General features: G+C 37.8%; 1 protein-coding gene across 12 annotated transcripts in view; it reads left to right on the top strand.

The window, feature by feature from the left end:
* Window positions 1–3756: 3756 nt before the first annotated feature.
* Window positions 3757–26253, top strand: part of ARID1B (AT-rich interaction domain 1B) — a 437302-nt gene continuing 414805 nt past the window's right edge. For all 12 annotated transcript variants that reach the window (XM_050949391.1, XM_050949388.1, XM_050949394.1 and 9 more), the window contains exon 1: window positions 3757–5859. In XM_050949391.1, the coding sequence (XP_050805348.1) occupies window positions 4153–5859 (1707 nt within the window). In that variant the 5' untranslated portion in view covers window positions 3757–4152. The remainder of the gene's footprint in view (window positions 5860–26253) is intronic.

Raw genomic sequence — 26253 nt, 5'->3', positions numbered from 1 at the left:
ATAGGATGAAATTATTATACTTTACAAGAACAGATTATTGCATATTGACTGTTACTCAATTGTAGTTGTTCATGCATTCTATTAATTACTAATATATAAAATCAATATAGGTAATAAAAATTAGTGATGTCTCATTGCATTTGCTCTGTGACTTTCAGCAGAGTCCCCACTTTGAGCTTCACATAAAACTAAACCCAAAGCATTGTGCTAGCTGTGTACTTGTGTGTGTGTGTGTTTTAACTCATTTTTTTTTCTTTTAGGGTCTGATCTATGTCCTACTGAAATCAATGGAAAGGCTTGCATTTATTTCAATATGATTTGGGTAGTCTCTTTAACTAATGAAAGAATTAAGTGATAATTTAATGTCTGAATTTTGAAACCTTGGTTGTTATGGCTTTCAACCCTTAAATCAGTGCAATAACTAGAATAAGGAAAAATACGGTGAATTTGTGAACTGCGTTACCTAGACGCGTAGTGGACTTAAAAAACTAAATTGTTAAACCCAAACAGGGACTTTATGTACAATAATTTTGCAGCGTACCATGGTTAGCTGGGTCAGATACAAAAATGTCTTGAACTTCCAATTGGGCCATAGAGCCTTAACCCTTAACAAAAAAAAAAAAAAAAAAAGAACTCCAGAACAGAATGGTTGTTTCCCCTACCTTCTCTAACGGTAATAAGACCTTAGCACTGTCAAAATATTGGCTTATACGCTATATATATCTGTTTACTGTTACCGTTTATAACATTCAAAAGCCACTGTTCTGACATGACATAAAAAGATGGCTGCCTTAGTGCTGTGAAATGTGTATGGCTTTCATACTGGACCAGCTATACAGAGATGTCTTGGGAATCTGTATAAATGTCATAGTCAGTGTAATAAACAGTAAATTTAGAAAATTATATTGTTAATTCTGGAAATGGATCCAAAATACAGGAGTATTAAATTTATCAGAAATATTAACATCCAGCATGTTATAGAGCAATAGTTTTTGAAAGAGAAACTGTGTTCAATTAATATAGATTTGTGCAAAATAATTCAATTTAAATATAAAGTTGAAATCATGCATTTGTGGTATTAAATATTAGATTTAATAAATTTGTAACAGACATTATGCATAACTATTACAGCTTTTTACATTATATGCATATATATTTATAATTTGTACAAGAGAGAGAGCTTTTGGAAAGGATCATTTGAATTTAACATACACTACCACTCATGGTCTGAGCAAAGATGGTACAAGGTATTTCAACATTATTTGTGATCTAAAAAACAAAACTGAACCATAGTTGCTTTGTGTTGTGCTTCAGTTGCACAGACTGCAGTGCCTTCTGTCTGCTTTCGGGTGTGGCATCTGCCATTGGGGAGGAAAAACTGGCATGTGTTGCCTTTTATAGCAGACTGATTTCATTGTGTTGAGGGCCTCTATTTTACAACCTTAATTCCAGTCTTATAGCTGAGTTGCTAAAACAAATGTTATGAAAGAGACTGAGTAGTATAAACTTTTCATTTTTTGAGGTTCATCATTTTCCCCAGAAAAATATTTAAAAAGTAAATCTGCATTAAACTTCATGGCTTATTTTTCTGTTAAGAACTAGTGAAATAAGTCAGAAAGTATTGAAATCCTCAAGTGAGCTACCGTCAATACATTTTATCAGATTTTTGTGTGTGTGTATATATATATATATAAAAAATATATTTATATTTCTGCTTCAATATAAATGCCTAAAAGCATAAATGTGTAATTGATTTTATATTTTATTTTAGAATATACATATACATAAATATGCACAAGTAGACATCTATATTTATATTTGCATATGAAAGCCTTAAAAAAATAAACCTATGTGGTTTAATGTGTATAATTAGTATGTGTTTCAATATAGAAAAGAAGAAAATCCAGGAGAAAATGTCAAAAAGGCTCACTTACAAAGATGTAGTATTCTCTTGGCAAAAGCTGATGAATGATTTGGCATGAATTCATCTTATAGTTCTGTTACTCTCTCTTCTACAAAGATGATATACCCTCTTGCTAGCAGTTTGCATAGAACTGCAATTTGTTGTTGTTACAGACTGTAATGACCCTTGGGTACACACCTGATTCCCCCCACTAGAATTACTCACTGATTTTTTTCTACTCTGTTGGTTTCTATTAACTATATAGCATTTTTGCATTGGCACAGAGTCCAAAAAAAAAAAAAAAAAGAGAGAGAAAGAATTGAAATAGAAGTAATATCAACATGTAGTTGAAGAATTTTGAGACTTTTACAAACTAGATTCATACTGGAAAATCCTAATATTTTCTTACTTCGCTATGCAGAAAAAAAACAGTGGACAGTGGGCTCACATTGTTCATACATTTATCAACATTCTGTCATGATGACTCTGTTCTTTAATGTTTTCCCAATGGAAAAACAAAAAAAATCTTCCTATTCATTACTACGTCATTCATGATATGCTGTTTTATGTTCTGTCAGTCTTAACAAGTCTTCTATTTAGTGAGCTGAAAATCTGAAAATACTGCTATTTAAAAGATTTTAATAAAACATTAATTTCAAATAATATATTTCAGATTCCTATTAAATTGCCTAAATATCATTAATATATTGCTTGTGTCCATGGAAGAATATTTTATCTTCCAACTGCTTTTATTAGCTGAATGTGATGTTTAACTATTACATTTGCACTGACCAAGTTCTTACTTATATTAAGACAATTATTTAAAAAAAATCAACTACCAATAGCTGCTGAAATCCACTATATAAATGTAAGTCATTAGGAGTAAAAGTTGCTTTTATCATATATTGTATTTTATATTTCTACATTTTCATTAGTGTCTTGGATATACTAGAAAAGAATGTTGTTGGGGGACACAATTATAGGACTGAAAATGTTTAATTTTCCTTGGGAGCCCTCTTGATCTGCAAATAAATACATAGAACATGTTTCAAACAGCTCCATATGTAATGCTTACATTAAAAGCATCATTAGCACAAATGATCATTAGAATTTTGAGACAGCTGGACACTACAGACTATTGCAAAAATGCCATTACTGCAGAATTTTGTGTTAAATTTTTCAAAATACTCCACTTACATCTTTTTAAAAAGTATTTTTATTTTTCCATAAAACAATTTGGAGGCAGAACATTTTAGTGTCATAAAATGAGAAAGCTTTTGACTGTGGCATACTGGCTTCAGTGTATCGGTATAGATTTTGGAAGTTTGACCAATTTATTTTTTAGTCCAATAAAATCTATTACCAACAATTTTTTATTTTCTTTCTTTGTCTACTGAACTGACCTGATGAGTGTCTACAGCCCTCACCCCAAAAATACATATACAAAAAGCCAAATTAATCCCTGATGTAACAACTTTTACTTCAGCTGAATTACACCAGGGCTGAATTTGACCCGGTGATGCTTAGTAGGCCTTTTTGGTTAAGATCATTTGTCACATCAGCTTAATAGTCCGTTCTCTATGGAAGACTAGATTTGCCAGGGAGTGACTGAAAGGCTTTTCTCCATCTCTAACCACCACGATTCTTGACGGGCAAAAAATACAAAAGGGGAAAGTGCATCCTTTTGCATTACCAGAAGCAACTGCCTTGGTTCGGGGCTGTTGAAGATTGTAATGTGCGTCTCTCTCTGACTCCCTGAGTGTGCCACCGCTAAAGCTGAGCAGGAGGAGGAGGGGGAAGTCCAGTCCGGGTTTTCCAAGTGTACAGGAGTAATCAGAGAGAAGTGGATAATAGTTGTTAGAGCTCGCTCTCTCTCTCATGCCATGCTGGGCCAGATAGGCTCAGTCAGACGTGTATTTACCCATATCCGGGTTAGAGAGGAAAAGAAAAAAAAAGTTTCATTTAAACCTGAACAAAAAACTTTCAACATGAAATCACACAGCAGGAACAGGCACAGACCGTAAGGCATTCTTACCGTTTCTAATCTCAGTCACGGACTTGGGGAGGGGAATTTTTATAATTTTTTTGTGTTGAATGATCAAGAGGGGTTGCTGTTTATTCAAATAAGTTGATTTTCCCCCGTTTCTCTTTTTGCCCCGCTCCCTTTCTGTGCCCCTCCCCCCGTTTCGCTTTTATTTTATTTTTGAGGGTGGGTGTTGGATTTTTTCTTTCGGACTAGCAATGTTGCAATGATCATGGCCGCGCAAGTAGCAGCGGCTCCGGCGGGTGCGAAGAACAACAAGGGCAAAACCCCGAGTTTGCCGGGCAACTTGAGCCAGGATCTCAGCTCGGGGGGAGCAGCAGCCGCAGCCACCGGAGGACCTGGACCGGGCTCCATGCTGGGGGTCGGAGATGGGACTAACAACAGCAGCCTGAATAATGTAGATCACCGTCTCCTGCACCACCATAATGAACTGAACATGGCCAATAATGCAACTTCTGCTGCTGCCACCGGTAATAACAACAACAACGCTAACACCAGCAATAGCAGCAGCTCCTCTTCGGAGTCGGCTCTGAAAGAAGGTGGAAGCTCATCGGGGTTACCGTCTTCCTCCTCCTCCTCCTCCTCCAACCCGGGCTCGGCCATGGAGACGGGGCTGCTCCCCAACCACAAACTGAAAAACGTTGGAGGCGATCACCCTGCTGCACCTCCCCACCACCACCATGCCCACCACCCTCATCACCATGCCCACCACCACCATGCCCACCACCAGCACCACCACCACCATGCACTACAGCAGCAACTAAATCAATTCCAGCAGCAGCAGCAGCCGCCGCCTCAGCACCATCCGATGCAGAATAACAACAGCCTCGGCGGCGGCGGCGGCAGCAACAACAACAACGGCGGTGGCGGCGCTGCTCAGCCCAGTGCAGACATGGAGCAGCAGCAACATGGAGGAAAAGACAGTGTTTTGGGAAATCAGGCCGAGCCCCCGCCGCCGCCGCAGCAAATGCTGAATAAAGGGGGCGAGGAGGAAGAGCTGCCCAGCAAAATGGGCGAGCAGATCGGCGGCCGCTACGATCACCCCAGCCTGGGACCTTTGGGCGGACAGCAGCAGCCCCAAAGCGCTGGGAGCGGCAGCGGCAATAGTAGCCTCGGCAGCGGCGGCGGGAGCGGGGGAGGCGGCGGCCCCTCCGCGGTGGGGGTCTCGGAGTTTAATAGCTATTACGGCAACCCTGCCCCTGCCAGCAGCGCTACAGCGAGCCGAGCCGGGCCTTGCTTTGATCAACATGGCGGACAACAAAGCCCCGGGATGGGGCTGATGCACCCCACGGCGGCCCCCAACAGCATGGACCCCCTGCAGAACTCCCACGAGGGTTACCCCAACAGCCAGTACAACCACTACCCCGGCTACTGCCGGCCCGGCGGCGCCGCAGCAGGAGGAGCGGGAGCGGCGGCGGTAGCCGCCGCGGCTGCAGCAGGAGCTGGAGGAGGCGGCTATGGGGGCTCGTCCTCTGGCTACGGGGTGCTAAGCTCCCCCAGGCAGCAGGGCAGCAGCATGATGATGGGCCCAGGTGGAGGGGCCAGCCTTGGCAAGGCTGCTGCGGCGTCTGGGGCTGGAGGCTTTCAGAGATTTTCCGGGCAGAACCAGCACCCGTCCGGGGCCACCCCTACCTTGAACCAGCTGCTCACTTCCCCCAGCCCCATGATGAGGAGCTATGGCAGCAGCTACCCTGATTACAGCAACCCCAGTGCCCCACCACAGCAGCCACAACCCCAAGCAGCGACGGCAGCCCCAGGAAGCCAGCAGTCAGCAGCGGGCATAGGCATGGGCATGGGCAAAGACATGGGCTCCCAGTATGGATCTGCAAACCCAGCCTGGGTAGCAGCACAACAAAGAGCTCATCCAGCTATGAGTCCTGGAAGCACTGGTCAGACCATCAACAGAACCCAGGTAATCACGAGAAACACCCCCCCCCCGCAAAGGCCACCCCCTGTATATTTTAAACGTGGGTCTAGAGCCTAGTCTCTCTCCAATTTACTTTTTCCCCCTGGGCCATCTAAACTACTTGCTGCCTCCATAACAGGGTTTGGTAAGGCACAGTGTCCGACTGATTAGATTGGAGGCATCCGACAGACGGTTTCACTCTACAAAATTACACTATTCGGTTACACAATTGAACAGCATAAAGTTTTCCTCCAGTTTGAAATAGAGATTTGAAGATACAAGGCCCCGAGGAAAAGCAGTTTGGGGTGAGGAGGGAGAAGGAGCTGATTTTGTAGCTACACTGTCAGATTCTGGAAAATAATGTTGACTGCTCTCTGTTAGAATTTTTGTAGACAGAGCAGATAACTTTGATAGCCTTTTAGCAAATTAGTGTTTTGTCGATGAAGATATTGTGGTGAAATCCAGCAAAAATGCAGTCAGGTTGCTTTTACTATTTGAAGTGAGAGTGCCATAATCATGAAGATTCATTTAATAGGCGTTGAGGTGCATTAAATACCTCATTCTTCTTGTATACTTGCCCCAAACATCCAAACGAGAATGTGATGTAAATAAGTGTTATGTTTAAAATTAAAATGATGCACAAAAATTATTATTCACATTTTGAAATAATCCATACTTTGATGAAGAGACTGGAAGAGTCCTTTATTTAAATAAACAGATCCAGATATTGAGAGCTCTGCTTGTTTTGACTAATGTACATGTCCCTGATACATTAAATCCAATAAATTACAAATTGATATCAGATCATTGTTGGATTATGTTTATGTAGATTGCTTGTTTGCCATCGTCAAAGTTATAGGAGTTGGTTAGGAAATGGTCTATACTCCACGTTTCTTGCTAGCAGTCTGAGCCTAAAGAGTGACTTGATCTCTCCTTTGCAAGGTTTGGAATTTGAATTGTGGAGGTAAACTGGCTGTAATAGTCTCCAGACAGCTGCCTCTGAGTTGACATCTAATCTGCCATCTGATTGGCTCCTCTCTCACCATTGGGCATTTAGCATTGCTGATGTAAATAGAAGTGCTGAGCAGTACAGTCACAAAAATTCTTGCCACAAATAATAACTGAGCAGTATCGCTCGCAGATGCAAAAGTTAAACATTGTTAGAAGAAGCTGAAACAATGAGCAACCATATTTGTACAGTGGAGGTTTCGTGTGCCTCAACAAAAATTATTCTTGTGAACAGTATAGTGAAAAGCCAGTGGCATCTTATTTATTTTTTTAATTCTGTTAGGTGATGGTTTTTCTGGGTGTTGATTTTAGATTTAATATTCCTTTATTTTTATAGCAAATCAGACTTGCAGACAAAAATATAATATCATGGCTTGGATGAGGATTCAGTAATTACAAGTGGTATTTATTTGAACCTTTATGCCTCTTACTAGACATATTTTAATGTAAAAATGTGCTAGTTACGAAAGGAAACTAGATCTTTTTGTGATTTAATCTTAATTTAAAGATCATCCTACGCTCTCAGTTTATTCTGGTATCTAACATTTACAGTGGTCATAGCCCTGTGTTTGTAGCTTGGGCTTTTTATTTATTTGTGGCACCCTGTATATGAACATGTATAGCAGATTATAAAAAAGGGAGAAGAAGCCATTCAAACTATCAGTGATTTTTATATCACTGTTATGAATCCGTATACGTCAAAAAAAAATCTGTTTTACATTTGAATTGTTTGTAGGAAAAGATGTATCAGGAATAATATTTAATCTAATTATTTTTGTATACAAATACATAGTGATCTTATGCTTGAATTCTCCATAGGAAAGTAAATTGTTTAAAAAGGAGTGATAATTCATTCAAGTTTTGTGGGGTTCCTTTTCCCTCCACAAAATTTTGTTTTTAATAACAGTGAAGTCTTTTAATAGGTTTTAAGAATTAGGACTAATAGAAGTAAGTACAGGTGGTATACTCTTTGTGACACTAGTCAGTTGTTGTATTTTACTGTAAAAGAAATTTTAAAATGAACATGTCCTAAAGCAGATATTGTTTTTTTTAGTGAATGATGGACTGACTTTAATAATGTGAACCTTGGACAGACTGAAAATGTTTCTTTTGTCTACAGACCATTACTGCAGTGTTTTACTTTCTATTGTGTTTTTTTCCTTGCTATTTCAGATGGGGAAATAAGAATTTCATGAACGTTATTTTTTCCCCTTTTTTAATTTGGACTGATAAAAGGGTCATAAGGAACCATAAAATAATGAAGCTTCATATGCATAACCTTTCACAGTGAATTAAACAAGGTTTGCATTCTCAGCTTGCTTTTCAACATAGGTAGTTTAAAATTTACAGCTTTAAAATCTAGTAAAAAATGTATTGGGACAGATGTAGGCACATTTTACTTCTGAGTGTGATTTTGTGTGTGTGTGTGTGTCAGAAATTGTACAAGATTTTTTTTATCATAATTGAGACTAAATTCATTATATCTTCTGTATGACCCTTGTTAATACTTTTTATATTTATGAGTCTATGTCTTGTTCCACAGTTACACATTATTTGTTTCGTTTTGGTATTATATGATATACATGTAGGTTGTGAATTATAAGACACAGTGTACCAAGGTACTCTCCTTTGATATTTCCTATAATGTTTGTAATAAAGAGAAGTCATTAATCAGGAATATTTTTGTTCCTTTTAATTACAGTTTTACTGTGTGTATCATCTGGCCTGATGGTAAAAGAAAATTTGCTGGTTTGAATTTTTTTTAAAGGAAAATAGATTATACCGAGTAGAAAATAATTATTTTAGTTGCTGGTACAGTTATTTCTTTTTATAGATCTTTAATTCTTTTGGTACCTTATTTCAGTGGTCGTAGAAATTGTACATTTTTTTAAATAAGTGAGAAATAGAACCTTTCCTGTAGCATTTGAGTATAGTGTTTCTTTGATTTTTTTTGTAATACTTTGCTGCATATATGTGTACACTGCTAATAAGTGTGAGTGTCAGTATGCTAGTGATGATTTGACTTTAAACATATATAAACTATTGCTCTGTGAACAATGGGTTACAATACCTGAAGCGGCACGATGATGACATTATTGCCTGTAGGAAGGTACTTTTCTTAGTATCCAGGGCAGTAGATTCCCACTATGAGCTGAAATGTCCGCCTGTCTAACCTATTAAATCATTTAAGGAAATTTTGCTTCTGCTTCATTTAATCTACTTGCCTGAAACAGAGATGAGACATGCAGCTTGAAGAACAGGCCTCTCATTGCAGAAGAAGGGAGGAAGCACAAATATTCAAAGCTACTGTATACAGTTAATGCAAAATTAATTGGTTATGAATAATAAGTTCTATGGTATCACAGTTAAGGGGAGTGATAAAATCTTATAAGCCATTTGTTTAATTATTGACCAGTTTATTGACAGTATAACTCAAATTTGTAATTAAATGACCCTATTTATTCTATATTTTGAGTTTCATTCCAGGGGGTGTGTGTGTGCGAGAGAGAAAGAGAGAGAGAGAGAGAGAGACACACACACACAAGTTCTGCATTTGCTTTCTCTCTCTATGTCTATATAAAAATAATGTATGTGTGTGTATATGTATATCTATATATCTGTATAGATCGAGAGAGAGAGAACTTGGCCTTTTCAGTATTATCTGAGTTTCACTTGATATTTACCAGTTGTTGGGAAAAAATCAATATAGAGGAACAGCTGATTTGTTTGTTTGAAAATTTAATAGTTTCTCTTTCTATGGGAATTATTTTCCCCATAAACTCAGAATGGGCCTGAGTCTGCAGCTCTTCTTATGCCAGTTGCATTGCCTTTAAAGGGGAGTGTTGTCTGCGTGAGGACTGCAGGATTGGGCCCTGTATCTGGGGGCTGATAGACAACTGTCAGTGTGGTGCATAACTTCTCTGTACATTAATGGGAGAATAGACTTCCTTTCTGCCTGTGTGTTTATTCGCAAACAGTTTGTTGTTATACATTCTCTACCTAGAAATAGCAGAGAGCAGTAGTGTGAATTAGTAACATCTCTTTTGTACCGTGATTATATATTTGACACTTGTGGTTTGGTGTTCACTTACTGGTTTCTGTAGTGGTCATTATGCTTGCAAATTGAAGAACGGGACTCTGTGTATGAGGTACGATCAATAAAAGTGGTGCATACCAGTATACTGTATTATTACCTCCTCCTTCACATTAGACTTGTACAACTGAATAGCCAATTAATGTGTTTCTGGCATTTTGATCCAAGTCTGTGGGAAGGAAAGGTAATACGTTTATACTGTTGTAGTATTTTTATTCCTGGATGCATATATAATTAATTTTTTTGAGATTGCCAACTGGACTGATTGTTGATGGTCAAACATAGGTTACCTGACATTCTTATTTGGAATACAATGTTTTTAAAAAAGTAAGTTAAAACTAAATTAATTCTAATGACTAAAATAAGTTTGAATGATAAAGTTCTATTTTTCTTTCTTTTACTATTGTACCTGCAAAGCATATAAAATCAAGTATGGATATCCTGAAATTCTCACCAGTAATATTTTAAGTGACAGTATTTTATTTATACTTCAGTCCACATAACTGTCCTCAGCTTGTTAGGACATGGGTACAGTCTTGCATTTCAATATCTTTTTAAAATGTACCATTTATCAGGAGGCTTTAAAGATTCTCTGTGGATATGTAAAGCAGTGTTACTACACTCACTGTGCATGCATGCTCAAGGCTGGAGGATTTCAGCTCCCAGTAGTATTAAGATGTGGTAGGCTAACTTGCTAGAATATGTTTCAGCATTGTATTGTTTACAGTATTCAGATTTGGGGGTAGGGTGGGGATTTACATAGTACTAAATTTTTTTGGTAGGATTGGGTGAGGCCCTAAATGAATTAAAACTTAAATTGCCAATGTACCTTGATGGTGTTCAGATTTATTTTGAAAACTGATCTAAAAATAATGTGGGTATCAAACTTCAGTGTGGTATGTCTTTACAGACATTATTCAGGCAATAGGAAAAGAAAACGACTTCATGTCTGTATCGTCATCTTGAATTCTAAATAATCATGCATGTATATCAGTTGTCTGTCTTGCGTTGTTTTATGATTATGCCCTTACTGATGTCTGTGCAAAACCTTAGCATTTGTACAGGTGTCACCGAGGGCAAAATCTGAGGAAATTTGGGTTGGACAGGTGTATCCTGAGGGCTTAGTTTGGACTATAGAATTTCCATTTCTAATGATGTAAAAAGCGGAAAGAATCCAGAATATCTTTCAGAGTTCATGGTAAGTTTATGGTAAATAAAGTGTAAGCTGAACAAACTTGATACAGAAATCAGTGAGAGAGTGTACATAGTACCCCATAATGCCATCTTGCAAGTTACTTTTCAGAGTAAAATCACGCTTTTAATTGATGCTATGTGTGCTGTAACTTGGAGTTTGATGAAAAGCCTGACACACAGAGCATTATGTCCAAGACAATATATGTCTTTTCAAAGGGAAGTTTTTATTTAATGAGGATATACAAGAAAATCTTGAAGCACCTAACTACATCCACAGCCATCTCATTTTTTAAGATGAGATGCAGATGAGATTTCCCTTTTTCCCCCCCTTCTGCCTTCAACTCTAACTTTAACTCCAGCTTCTTGTATATACTAATTGTGGTTATTATATCTTCTTTAAACAGCGTCCTTCATATGGCAACTTCACTTATCTCAGGAACACAGCACCTTAGGCACCTTTCCATCCAACAAACTTCATATCTTCTGTTTAAAGATCCATGGTCATCTGCAGATGTTTAGAAAACTGTAAACCCATCTTTCACAGAATCACTGTCCGGGAGACAGTATATAAGAGTTTTTTACCTTTACATCTTCATTAAAATTCTTGTTAAATCTTTGTTGGCATCTTTGTGCTCTGGAAATAACAGCTATTTTATCCAATACCAAACCCAGAGATAATAGCAGCGGTGTGGCTACTACTAAGTTTCTGTACAGAGAGTCTAATCTGTTATATTAATTTAGTTCTTGGTTCCCCAAATATTTGAGGGGACCTTATTCAGTGCAGAGTTATCAGCATTTCGTGTACCCTTCATGTAGCATCTTGCACTTAAAGCATAGTGATTTTGGCAGCAGCTGTTAGTTAAGGAAGAGTCAATGTCTATAGAAGGATGCAACCCATTTATCACTTTCCGTTCTCTCTTAATTTGGGCATTACTGGTCAGATAAACTTTTGCTTCTGGACTTGGTAAGCAGGGTTTTGAGCACAGAAATTAATTGCTGCCCCTTTCTTCTGCACCCCTGTCTCTGCCTAGTAGAGTAGTAGTCCATTTCCCTTAATCATTGAGTACAGGATTTTTTTTTTTCTGAGAACTGTCTGAATTGTATTTAAGGACCTTCTTATGCAAAAGCATATCTATCATTTTGGGGGTTTGTATTATTACATAATTTTGCTTGTGAATGTATTAGAACCATTATGTAATTGTTGTTGAATCAATCTAATTGTCCTGTAAAGTCCAGGGCAGTCTCCCAGTTTGGTTACACAGCTAAAACGCTATTTGATCCCATTTAAAGAAGATTGAATTATGTTATGAGATAGAGGGGACTGGACTGTTATAACAATTATAGACTGGTCTGTGCAGAAAGACCCTTTAAATACAGTTCTGATATGGTTCTTGGTGTGAGGAGATAAGGAAAATCAGGTTAGAAAAACCCTGCAAGTGACCACCATTTTAAAATGTGGGGTTGTGTTATTACAGTTCCAGTCCCCATGTGGCTATAGCCAATTCATTGTCATAAACCAGTGCAATTCCCATTGACATTAGTGGAATAGTGCAGATTTACACGAGAAGTGAATTTGGCCATTTTGAATAAGTTGTGTAGCTTTAGAAAGATGGCATTAAATAGAGATGGAGTCAGGAATCCTGAATTCTGTTGCAACTCTCCCCTGACTGTCTTAAGAGAATTGGTTTAACATCAGTGTGCCTCAGTTTCCCCAGGTATAAAAAGATAATATTTATGCTTTTGTGAAGTGCTTTGAGTTCCTTGAATAAAAGGTGCTATTTAATTGTAAAATATTATTCAGTTGTATATTAGCTTAATCCAACCAGCCAGTTGTCGTATTTTGCAACAAGAGAAAGAAGACGGGTTAGGGATTGGACGCTTTCCTTTCTTGGAAAGGATTTGGGACCAGTTGTTCGACATAAATTGATTATATTAGTTGATTAGATTGTCAGACTAATTTATTTGTAAGCAAGATACTGAAACATCAGCTTTGAAATTTTCTTTTGAAAACAAGACTGAGTTGTAGTACCTAAATTGTATTTTTTTAAGGTTAAAAATAGAGATAAAAAGGTTTGTTTTGACAGCGTTTAAGGAATTTTCTGGTTTTATTTGAAACCTTGATTCAAATGGAAATGTGGATGGAGCTGTGTATTTCATGTGTAACAATTTGTATTGTGAATATTTGAGTCTTCTTTGTTTTATATAAAATACTAAGTACTGAGGTTTACTTTACCTTCAGTCAAGGTTGTTTGCAGAAAATAATTCTCCTGCTTTTCTGATCCTACTCACTACTCCTTACCTAAGCAAAGCTCCTGGGTAAAAAATAGATAGTATAGGTCCTTTTACAGTGGTTTTTTTTTTTAATTTTATTTTCAACGTGAATGGGGGCGATAAATAGTTCTACCTCTATGGCAGTCTCAAATACAAAATTACTTTGCGTGACCTGTGAAAAATAAATATATTTGGCACTGGAGTTGAGCAAACTTTAGTAGAGTACTAGCAATGAAAAATTAATTTTGCTTGCCAGATTTAATTTAATTTTGTAGTTCTGCTAATAAATGGAAAGATGCAGTAGATTTCTGTGGCATAAATAGTTTCTTGCTTTCCTATGTTTGGTGGAGATGAAATCCTCCGGTAATATATAGTTAATAGTCACTTGGCTGTAAAGGTTTGTTATATGTACTGTTAATGTGTTTGGTTTTTTTTTTTAACCTGGCTTCAGGAATTTGTATCCTAAAATAATGCTAAATACAGTTCATATTTTTTCATAAGTAGGTAATGTAGCCAAAGAAAGTAGGCTGGAATCTGGAGTTGATTCCAAATTTAGTATTCTGTACTGTGCATAAAAGTTTCACACATGGAGCAAACTAGTTAGTTTGTATGGCATCACATGATCAAAATATTTTCCCCCTCACTGCTGCCAGAAGCTATCTATTGCTTTTCAACAATTTCACTTGTTGGGCACCACGCCAAGATGTTTAAGACAGCCCCTTACGTGAACTGTTCCATTCTTAACCTCTTTGACTGAAGTGCCATGACCTTCACATATGTAGATTAGCCATGTGCTCTGTGAATTGAAACTTGCTGCCTCAGGAAGAAAGGGTTTTTCTTTTTATTCCTCAGGGAATTTGACAGCCATTCATCCCTGACCTGGGCAGAGGTAATGCAAGGAAATTGGATTCAAATGGAATGCATATAGATAACACACAGAGGCAGTATATACAGACAAGCAGCTTTCTTACCTTGTAGAGAATGGAATAATTCAGTGATACAGATAAACTGCTGATTTAGATGCTATGAAAAACAAGTGTTAAGAGATAAGTTAGGGGAATATTTTGTTTATTTTGAGTGATAATTCTTGACTGTATATTGCTTAGCTGCATCCCCTGACAAGATTTTCTTCTATAACCTTTTACTATTAATAATCTGAAGCTTGTTTCTCCCTGCCTTTAACATTCTATGTTGAATCTGATTTTAAGTGTTAGAAAATCATGCAAATTTGAATATTTTAAAGATTTTTTTTAAAGGATCTTTTAATTTTTAAATTATAAAAGCATTAATTTCCACATGTAAAAAATAGGGTAGTCTGTAACCAATGAAGAGGTGTGTATGCAATCACTTTCTCTTAAGAATCATTTTCTCTCTCTGCTTTAAAACATGAAATTAATGTGTACTGTATGATTTGTGATCTCAGCCTCATGCATTGTGTAAATTAATTTTCTGTTAATCAGCCAGAGCTAGTATTACACAATGGATATCTCTGGGATTTTGGGTGATTGTACATATAGCTCGAATACATTTTACTGCAATATGTAAATATAGTGAAATATTTTTATACAGAAATTTACCCTGTGGAGTTTTTAATAGTATACTCCTATTTTGCCTAGCTAATAAAGCCCGTAACCAGACTTTAAAATAAAAATTCTGATGAGGTTCTGGTCCAAGACTAGGGCTTATAGGTGCTATGCCAATAATAAATAATCTAAATAGCAACTACAGTGACTGAAGTCCAATCATAGTGAAAAAGAAAACACTTCAAATAATTCAGAAGAAAATCTCCCAATGTAATTTAATACTTCCTCTGAAGAGAAGGGGTTGGTCACTACAGAGAGCAATCTGTTGCTGAGGCGCTGTCCCTTTTTGTAGGAGTGGTTTTGTGCAGTTCCTAGAGTCCTGGGATTTAAAATAAATGTCCGTAGACAATTCTTCAAATAAACGAAGATCTGGGGACCACTAGGGTTTTTTTGTGAATTCTGGTGAATATCAGAATATTTGTTTGGTAAATATCTTAATTCAGGGCTCTGGACGATTTTAGGTTTAGATAAATGTCATTTTTGTATTGCGGTAATACCTAGGAACTGCAGCCATGAACCAAGACCCCATTGTTTTAGGTGTTGCCTAATCATGTAACAAGAAGACAGTCCCTGCCCCAAAGAGCTCAGAAGTTTGGAGTCAGATGCAAACTGATGAGCTACTCTCCTGTTCCCTGTGACTAATCTATCTCCATGACTCTGAACATTCTTCTTACCTAGAGCTCTTTACTTATAGGGGGAAGGAATCATTTGGTGTGTTCAAGAAAAGGTGGTGTATCCATTCCTCTCTTTGGCGTTTTCTGGGAACACTGCTATCTGCCAGCCTTGCTGTGGGTTGGGTTGGCTCAGCTCAAGCCTTCTCTCCTATTATATTTCCCTTTCCAAGGAGTGAGAGATTTAATTTGCTGATCATCTTTATCTGTCTCTTTCCTTTCCTTCCCAAGGTCATGCAGTTTTTCCTCCCTTCTGAGAGTTATTTTTCATCCCCCTTTGTCTCTTCTAATTTTATGTCTCTGCATTTCTGACCCCATTTCTTTCTTCTCCCCTCCCCCTTGAAATTAATGGGAACAGTGAGTCCCTTCTCATACTCCATGATCCCAGTCTTTGCAGCGATGGATTATGTTAGATGACCACCCCTACTCAGCCCTGGGCCCCTGCCATTGCAGAATTAGCAAGGATGGGCTAATGAGGCTCTATGTCCAAGGAGAATATGGCTTGTGACTGTTCCCTAGACCCCTTCCAGCCTCTGACCTGTCTTTGGCTATGCTTTTCTGTGCTAGCAGGAGCACAAATGTGGCTGAGGTACAGAATTATTTTTTTGAAACGGGGCATTTACTACTTAGCCTCTTGCATAAACCAGTATAACCACTTCTAGTGGTGGGAGGTCTTAATTACATTTCAGAAAAATCCTCAGACAGCAGTAGCCATAGTTCTGGACATTTCATTGTGCTGGTTTTTAAAAATGAAAATAGTCTAAGCCTATATGAGTCTGTTGGTAGGTCTGGGCTTGTAGGGCTGCTTCTGTGCCCTGTACTGGCTGTGACAGAATGGGGATCAGAGCATTAATTGAATGTTCTTCAGGATGTGGTAGTGCAACAGGTGGTGTAATACAAATAGTTATCTGTGGTGATGGAGAAGAGAAACTTTATAGAAATAATTATCTGTGAAAGTATGAGAGGGATGAAGACTTTGAGAAGACAAAGAATGGAACAGAGAGAGAAGAAGAAATAAATAAATAAGGCAACAAGAGGAGAGTGAAGCAAAAAGCAAGGAGAAATAAATGGAGACGTGAGAGGGAGACATTCCATTTAACCAGAAATATCAGTCTGTCATCAAAAACTTCTTGTCTACATTTGCCTTAAAAGGAGAGCTGGGGAAACCCGAGCTTCTCTTACCTAATGTAGGAAAATTAGGAAAAGGATGGAGGGAGGGAAGCAAGGTAGTGAGTCTGGAAATAAGTAAAGAAAAGACTGGGAATGAGGAGAGGAAAAGACTATTGCAGATTTTCATTATTATCTGAATTCCATACATTAGATTTGGAATTCAGAACCTTAAGCAAAATCAGCTGCTTCTCCTCACATATATCATTTCTTCCCTCTGGTCCCTAAATAACAGTTGCCCAGATCTCTAAAAGAGGAGCAAACTGGCCAAAAATATTTGTTTTTCATCATTCTAACTTTTCTTTGAGATCCTAGTAAGTTACCACAATGCATGGAGAATATTAAAGCTTATTTTACTTCCCATCATATGTCCCCGGAAATAGTAATAATAATAATAAATAAAAACAGTTCCAGCTTTACAATTTATCCACAATCAATTTCCGCTTACAATCATAATTTCTTTCCAGGCCTCAAAACTTTTCCATTGTACTCTTATATGAGAAAGGTAATTCTAACTTTACTTAACAAAAACTCTTAAGGAATCAAATAACAATGAAAAATTACAAAGCCAGTTTCTTCTCATAGTGTATTTCCTAATCTTCCTCAGCTTCCACCAATTTTTTTTTTTTTTGTACTTTATAGGGGGCAGCAATTGTCATACCTCAACTCAGTCCCTCAAGATGTGTCCTTTACCTTTTGATGATAATATGTCTTTAACCTGGAAAAAATACAGACCTTGACCTCTTTTCTTTTTTTGTCTTCTCCCTGCCTACCCTTTCAGGAAAGGCTTTTTCCAAGTACAGTCAAACTCTTCCTGTCTTGCTCACATAGCTGGATTAGTGTCAGGGAAAAATGAGGTTTTTTTTGTTCATCATTAGGATCTCTCTCCTGCTGAGTGGACTGCTTGCAGGATCTTGCCTTGCTCTTAAAATCAGACAATGTGATCAAAATATTGTCCATGTTAATTTCTGTTTTCAGAGGGATACTGTATCTTTCCCCCTTCCTCCTCTTATTTTCTGCTAGCATTGGTTTTTTTTCTTTCTCAGTTATGGCTGAAAGCAAGTTTCTTTGAGTTGTATTTCCAGTAAGCTTTATTTTTGTAATGCATTTGACTTTCCAAATATTATGGAGTCCCTTTTAATCTTAAAATGCTCAATGGACAAACGTTGAATACAGTAGTTGCTCACCTTTTGGTATGAGGTGTCTAGTCATACCTCGCTTATCTTTTGTTAGTTGTAAATAATACAATTATGGACTCTGGTGATTTAGTGAAGTGCCTTCATCAGTTTTAGTATTTATCATTTTCATCACTTCATTGGATGGAGGAAGGAAAAGGAGGAAGAGTAGAAGTGGGACTGCAAAGTGGAGCAGTCTGTGCTGTTGAAATACATGGCATAATGAAATCTAGCCTTTTGGTGTTTCTATATTTTGGCATTTAATCTTTCTTGAAATCTGTAGATCAAGGTGACATTGCCACAGACTTGCAAAGTTGCCCCTAAACCAGTTGGCAAAGGTGGGAAAATGTAGCTAAAATTCTCTTTCTAGAAATTAGGATACACATCCTCTGTGATGCCTGCCATGCTGTCTCTGTCCCTCACCTCTTTTTAAATCCTGTCAATTTCTCAAACTGTCATTCTCTACCTAGCAGCCTGTAGCATGTGTTGGCTGTCACTTTCAGATTCAGTGCTTGGGAATATGTAAGGAATCTTGAATGTGTTTGAATTTTTTTACCTCGCTATTCAGACATTCATCAGACAATCTAGACATCTCTTTTACAGAGCAGGCAGCTTTTTTTGACTCCCAAGGTTCAGAGATTGAGCTCATGGTAGTAAAGGAGCTGAATCAAGTGAATGTCCTCCATCCCTAACCAGTGTAGAATATTTATTTGTGAACAGTAGCAAAATACTATTAAACAAATTTGAAATATGTGCACTTTGTGTGGTGTCAAGCTAGAATCTGCCAGAGGAAAGACTGCTTTTATGGAACAAGATGGATGAAATAATACCTTTAATTGAATCAACTTCTGTTGCTGAAAGAGACAAGCTTCTGTGCTGCACAGAGCTCTTCTTCAGTGTTTATGGGTTTTTGTTTTGTTCAGATAAATGTTAATTTTACACAGTATCTGAGCACTCAATAATAATACTTTGCACTGCTATAGCTCCTTGCATCCAAGACTCTAAAAGCACTTTTACAAACATGAATGAGTCTAACCTCTCAGCACTGCTGTGGGGAAGGGAGTTGTTATCACCATTTAACAGATGAGAAGGCAAGGTACAGAATGGACAAGATCCTGAGCATCCAGAACTCTCATTTGCTTCACTGGACTTGCAAGTACTCAGTGCCTTTGAAAATAAGGCTCCAAATGACTTATCCAAGGGTCATGCAGTAAGTCTGTGATAGAGTTGGCAAGAGAACCCAAATCTCAATCACAGTTCACAAGGCCGACCTTCCTTCCAACAATATCTTAATTAAAACATTGAAATTTATGATTATTTTTAAATAGCTGAAGATAACTCTTCAAGCTTACAAGGAAACTGGAAAAAAAATCTCCTCTCCTATTTATAATATCCACTCAAACATATCTTCTACTATTTTTTCCTCCTGTTTTAAATTTTTAAAATTTCCTTTTAACAATGTTAACAATACTTTTGTTATTTAAAATGCAGAACACCACAAGATGCATATCTGTAGCTTTGGAAACATTGGGCTGAGGTTTCTGATGAATTTACTTCTGAATTTGTATACATAAAATTTGGGATTTGCACATGCAAATGCAAAATTTAAACTTGCAAATTGTGACAGAAAAATTGGTTTCATATCACTTGCTATGTAATTCATCACTCACTCTTCATGCACTGTTTGTTGGTGCACTCTTATCGGCCCTAACAAACCACTTTCAGGGGCATTAGAGATGTAATCCAAATAACAAAATTAATATACACAATGTATTTCCTAAAGATAAAATTCTTCACAACACCCTATAATATGTCACTAAAAGGAAAAAAAATCTTTTTGGGATAGGCATTTATCCATCAGCAAAATGAGTATAATAATGCTTCACTGTCTTTCAGCTGTATTGTAAGACTTAATTATATTGTTTGCAAATAAAAATCCTAAAATTAAAGCATCATTATTTTTAATAATTTCACTATACATATTTCAGAGATATGGTTAATGTAGTAGGTCTATGCCTTTCCATGTTTGTATATAATGTAGCTAGAATTACTGTTTACTTTCCTGTTAGAGCATCTGTATTAAATGGTGACAAATTTTATTTGGTTTAAATTTATATTTTTTGGCTACCAGATAACCATCATTGTTTGAGATGGCAGAATTTTGAAGAACCTCTATTTATAGCTTCAACTCAATCTGGTGGTACAATTCTTAAAAATATACTATATACATCTTCTCTGTGGGAAATAAAAAGGATTGGTTTCTCAAGGTTGACTGAAATATTTTATCTTTGGTAGCAAATGAGGTGTGAATCAAATTGTCAAAAGGATGGAGACTAAATTATTGCAGCACTGACTGTTTAAACTAGCTGGCAATGTACTTCAGAAGGTGTTAGCCTAACAAATAAATGTGTAAACGGCACCTTTCTCCTTCATTATACCTTGTTTCTCACCACTTGCTTTATGCTATGAGTAACTAAATCTGTGTGGGAGATATCACAGCCATTCTCAAAGTGTTAGTTTATGATGTTGCAACCAGAGGAATAATTTAATACTGTATGAGATGGCTTTGGAGGAAAAAAATATTTGAAAACAGTAAGACTAATTTCAGTAGTTCATCGTTCAAAAATATAGAAAGTGTATCAAAAATAAACTGACTTATGGGATTATGTATTTTTAATGGAATTTGATGTCTATTTATTTTGCTAGAAATTTTATTTGAACTAGTGACCTAGGGCTTGTCTACATGGGGAAATTTACCAGCATAACTATACTGATAAAATTATGCTGCTATAGTTATACTGCTCTAACTCCCCATGGTGACCCACTCATTCCAGAATGAGTGCCTGTTCCCAGGTTAATGTATTCTGCTTCCAAAACAACAGAAGCTAAACTAGAAAAAGTCACTCATACCAAAATAAGAGTTTCCATACTGGGAATTAAACTGGTATAATTATGCCAGTAAATTTCACTGTGTAGAAAAGCCTATGGTAATTTTGCTGTTTTGAAAGAATTTCTGGGTTATAAAAAGTGGTCTCCGAATTTTGGTATCATATTATCACAATAAGACTTCAGTATTTAATGCAGGAAGCCTAAGAACGATAGGTGATAGAACGGGATCATAATTCTTGTTCATAGATACTTGATTGGTATTACAGCTTTTCTGTGGTGGAGAGATGCTTTAAGAAACCCACTCTCCCAGACAGTAAGTGGAATAATCTGTGGCAGTGTAGTAAGTTTTGTCTTATTGTACATTTGATCTCCCGTTCTGTTCCTCACTATCTTCTGAGATTCCTGCAGTGCCTGTCTCAGCTAAAGTTTTCTAGACATAACTATGCAGACGTACAAAGAAGACTTCCCTGATGAAGTAGTTTCCAGGTGTGTCGATTACTTCTGGCATCGACCCAAACCTGTTTACATCTCACCCAAACTAATTACTGCCCAGAATCATACACAGGAGTCTGGTTTCAGGATAAACAAGGGAGGCATACATCCCTGGCTTGAGCACAAGCTGATGTGAATTGGACTGAGTGGGTCTCACCTGGTCAAGCTGGGTGCAGGTAGGGGCAGGATGTCTTCAGGGCTCCTGCTCACGTTGGTGTTGTGGAGTCAAGTAAGTGGGGGAAATGGTATAGAGGAGACCTTTGTACAGCCCTCCTACTCCCACCCTCAGTGCAGTCAGACACAGTAATGCAGAGCTGGGCACTTACCCAGTCAGGTGACTGTCCCTCTGCCCATCTGTCGGTCTCCCCTCACAATGCTGGTTACCTCTTCACCTCTGTCATGTCCACTGTCTCGGACATGATCTTTCTTGCTCGTACGTGTTGCCTGGTTTCCCACCGTCTCTTCTGCCCTGCCTCTCTCCTCCTCATGGGCTTCTAGCTGCGATGGATGCTGTGACAGTATCTTTCCTGCGCTCTTCTTCCTCTTCCTCCTCCTTCTCTCATTCAACTACCATGGAACCAGCCAGTCCCAATGTTCTGTCTCCTTCCCAACTGTCATCTTCCTCTTAAATTCCATTTTTCCCATTAAAGGGGTGAAAATTCAGATTCAAAACTCAGGCCTATGCTTGGGTCCTTTTGTGGGTTGATAAATAAGCAGAGATAGGCATGAAGGTTAAATATTGTCCCCCCAACAGCAATAAAGTAAGAAAGAGGCAATTAAAAATGGTATATATTCTGAGTAAAAGACTCTAAAAATGGCATTGTTAGATTTCATATTTATTTTGTTAAAACTGATTTCAGTAGGGTGAAAGATGCAAAGTGGAATAAAAATTATAATTTCTGTTCTTGCATACTTCAAATAAATATCTTGCATGTTGATCCTGAATGACTTGTTAAATTGTTTGATACTAAAAACAATATTATATTGAGAATGTTTAGAATGAAATTGCACAGAAGTCATGCATTTGTTGAACAAAGGGGCTTGTGAGTAACTGTCTCAGAGCTGTACACATGGAGTTTTAAGTCTTGTCACTAGCTAAAGTCAGTGGGAGTCGTAGGTAAAACCTTTGACAAATCTCTGAAAATAGGCTTTTAAAAAAGATGTCTTTTTGTAATGTGGCATTTCTGTGAATATTATACAGTAAACATATCTCTTTAAATGAGACAAAGTAATCTTGCACTTTTGCTTCCATGGTTTTTCATGAATTTCATTGCATACCACAATTGTTCGTACAATGAACTGTAAGCCATCTCTTACACACACACCCCTTTTTTGTTTGTTTGTTGCGTACAGCAGAAACTGTGATTTGAACAGCTATGAAAAAATCCCCGAGCGCTTTAGGTGTTTTAAGTATTGCCATGTGTGTCTTTGAGTATGTATGTTATATACACAAGCTACCATAATTGTTTTGCTTTACAACTATACTGATAAACATAACCCCTCTTTCTTTTTAAAGGGAAATTTATAACTGTATAATATTAGTCCTTTTAATTCTAAAATCCAGATGAAGTGTAATCCCAAGTGTGTTGTTTCAGTGTTGCAATGTAATCTTTTCAGATGATACATGATTTAGTTGGAAACAAATTAGCAGCTATGCATGCCTAAAGAAAGCAATTTAATAAACAAGATTTTAGTAAAACCTAATCAGAATTGTAAAATGATACTTGGGAATCAGTTACATTATGTAAAAGAGCTGGTGTAGATGTAGCTTTCTGTAAGTGTGAGTGTAAATTCAAGATTTCCTCACAGTGTTTTCTAAAACAGTGGTTCTCAAAGCCAGTATGCCGCTTGTTCAGGGAAAGCCTCTGGCGGGCCGGGCTTGTTTCTTTACCTGCCGCGTCCGCAGGTTTGGCCGATTGCGGCTCCCACTGGCCGCGGTTCACTGCTCCAGGCCAATGGGGGCTGCAGGAAGCAGCATGGGCCGAAGGATGTGTTGGCTGCCCTTCCTGCAGCCCTCATTGGCCTGGAGCGGCAAACTGCGGCCAGTGGGAGCCGCGATCAGCTGAACCTGCGGACGTGGCAGGTAAACAAACCGACCCGGCCTGCCAGGGGTTTTCCTTGAACAAACAGCGTCCGGCTTTGAAAACCACTGTTCTAAAACAATTTAAAGACTTGATCTTCGTCAGTGTTTCCATTTGTTCAGATTTATTACGTCATTTTAAAATGCGAGAAATTAATATTGAAAAATCTCCTTTCATACCCAATCCTCGTCATTCCGTATTGGTTTTGGCTGTTGAAGAAATCCACTTCCTGTCTATAACACTTTAAACCACAGTGAAATTGGTGTGATACTTATCTGCTTTTAATGTTTTTGTTCTTTGTCTTAGAAAGTTAGTTTGATAGTCATGACAGGTGCAAGCATTGACAGAGTGAGTTAGCATATCTGTAGGTTAAGGAAAGCATGGACAGCCCAGTCAACAATATCTTGTGCTTAAACAATGCTCTTGTGGGCCTATCTTTCGATTAATTATCTATGCCCATTCGGTCCATAGTCTCTCAGCCGAGACTGTTAATATGGTTATTAATTGGGACAACAGGTTTTAGTGATATGATCATTTGTTCACTAGGAACTATAGTGAAACCACCAATGTATTATTAAAGCGCATGAAACAGCCAACAGTTGGTGGAAGCTGCTATCACTTTTGACCTGGACCACATACGAACCACGGAATGTTCAATGGATCTCCAGTTCTCTCCATTGTTTTACTGTGGCTGGATGGCAAAAGGGTTGTTCAGAAACTCTGCCTACCACTTCTGTCTTTGGGGCCATGAATTGTTGAACGGTTTTCCCTCTTACTGTGGGGGCAAAATGAAGTTATTTACTGGTTCTTCTGCCATCTGAAGCTTTGTGTCCCCCACAACCTGTACACCGGCAACCTACCTATTACTGAGGTTCCTCATACTGCTTCTTTGATCATGCACTGGAACACCTGAAAAAGTTGAGGCTCACAAAGATGGGGAGTAGGCCAAGGAAGGAAAATAGATCTCAGCATCCTGTGCATGTTGAAGTAGCATGTGCCAATTGGCACAGTAGGAAAGTTTTTGGGGGAGAGAGTGTCTGCCTACCGAGAGGAAAGTCAGACAAGGGTGGAGGGTTGCAGTGAGAGACGGACTGTCACTGGTCAGAATTAGAATTTGAGGGGGACTATTTACGTCATTACATTCCACTGGGTTTTGGTGCATTCAGGTCTAGATTTAATCCTGGAACTTCATTCTGGTGAGTTCTAGTACATATCCTGGTACTGGCTGTAATTCACTTTTTGAAAAGTTACCTCCATGATATTTTGTCACATTAATCTCAAAAACAGCCTGGCCTAGAAAATTCTAATTTGTCTCATTCAAGATGAGATCTAGTGCATAGGACTCTGAGAAGTTGAGGAGCTTATTTTTGGAGTTGCCTCAGAAATAGGTCAGCTTCTAGAAGACTTTGAAAGTTCTCCAAAGAGTTTAGTGGAAATTTTAGATTTTTACCTTTAAAAAAAAGGTTTCCATTTTTAATTTGTGAAGGTAGCTTTTAAAATCCTAAACTCATTATTGTAATACATAACAATGGTTTTTCTTTTAAATATGCATGGAGGAGGACCCCAAACCAAAGATCCTCCCTCCATTTTTCCTGTGCTCCTAGCTCAGTGACCTGGTCCTAGCATCCAATATCTTCTTTCCCAAAATCTCTAAACCCCATTACCTGCCAAGGGGGATTTTGTGATGGTAGGGTTGTAAATTATATATGCATTCTTTGTTTAATTTAAAACAACCTTGTCAGGAAAATTATATATGCGAAAATCTCTATAATTCGAAATTTAGAAAACTTATACTCCACAAACAACCTTAGTATTTACTTATCCCCCGATTAACACCTATATCCACCAACTCCATTATACCCATTCACAAACCATTATATAATTGACTTACATGGATATTACTCCTGAGTAAGGAGTGCCGAAGAGTAGACTAGTCCATTAGTTCAGTGACAGGAAGGCAGGGAGTCAGTCTAAAACTGGCAAGTAATGTTTTTTACTTTCTTTCAGACCAAAGAGCAACTCGGTAAATCACTGTATTTATTTTCACTCCTACCCCCAACTTTTAAATAGAAGTGCCTTTCATACTGTCAGAATTCCATGTTGTGACACCCCTACTCAAAAGTTATGACAGCAGTGTAATGACAGCTACTGCCTCTTGAGATTCAATCAGGCAATTAATTTTGTAAATGAAATGCTGATTATACAAAGCTTCACATGAGAGGCCCAGTGATTAAAATCAATTTAACAAATTGTTTCAGGTGGGACTTGATTAATAATTTTCCATAAATGCTGAGGATATATGACCAGCATACTTTTTTGTGTGTGTTAATAAAGAACTATATATAACACTCAGAATAGAAAAATCTGCAGATAACTATGAACTTTCGGCTTATGACCCAGTTACTATAGCAGTACCATAATTTTTTGTGGGTCTGCTGTCTTTCTCAGTATTGATGTTGTCACTTCCTTAACTAGACCTGTTTTTTCCCCCACAGTGAAAATACATTGTTTTCCCTAACAAGACCAAATAGCTGGGAAAATATCCCCAGATCTGTTTGGATATCATTTTATCATAGCAAGATTCTCCTTAAAATGTGATACTGTATTTTTTTTCTGCACCTCTCATTAGCTAATCACCAACATTTTATACAATCTTCCTCTTACCCGACTTCTTTCTTGCAGGGACTTGTCTTTAGAGGGAATAAACTCCTTTCAGGCTATGCTAGGCTGCTATCTGATTTCTGCCTGGCAGCTTCCACTCTTAGTAAATGTTCC

The sequence above is a fragment of the Gopherus flavomarginatus genome, chromosome 4, assembly GCF_025201925.1.
Source record: "Gopherus flavomarginatus isolate rGopFla2 chromosome 4, rGopFla2.mat.asm, whole genome shotgun sequence".
Lineage (NCBI taxonomy): Eukaryota > Metazoa > Chordata > Testudines > Testudinidae > Gopherus > Gopherus flavomarginatus.
Note: the sequence above shows the minus strand (reverse complement) of the source record. Positions and strands in the feature narration are given on the sequence as shown.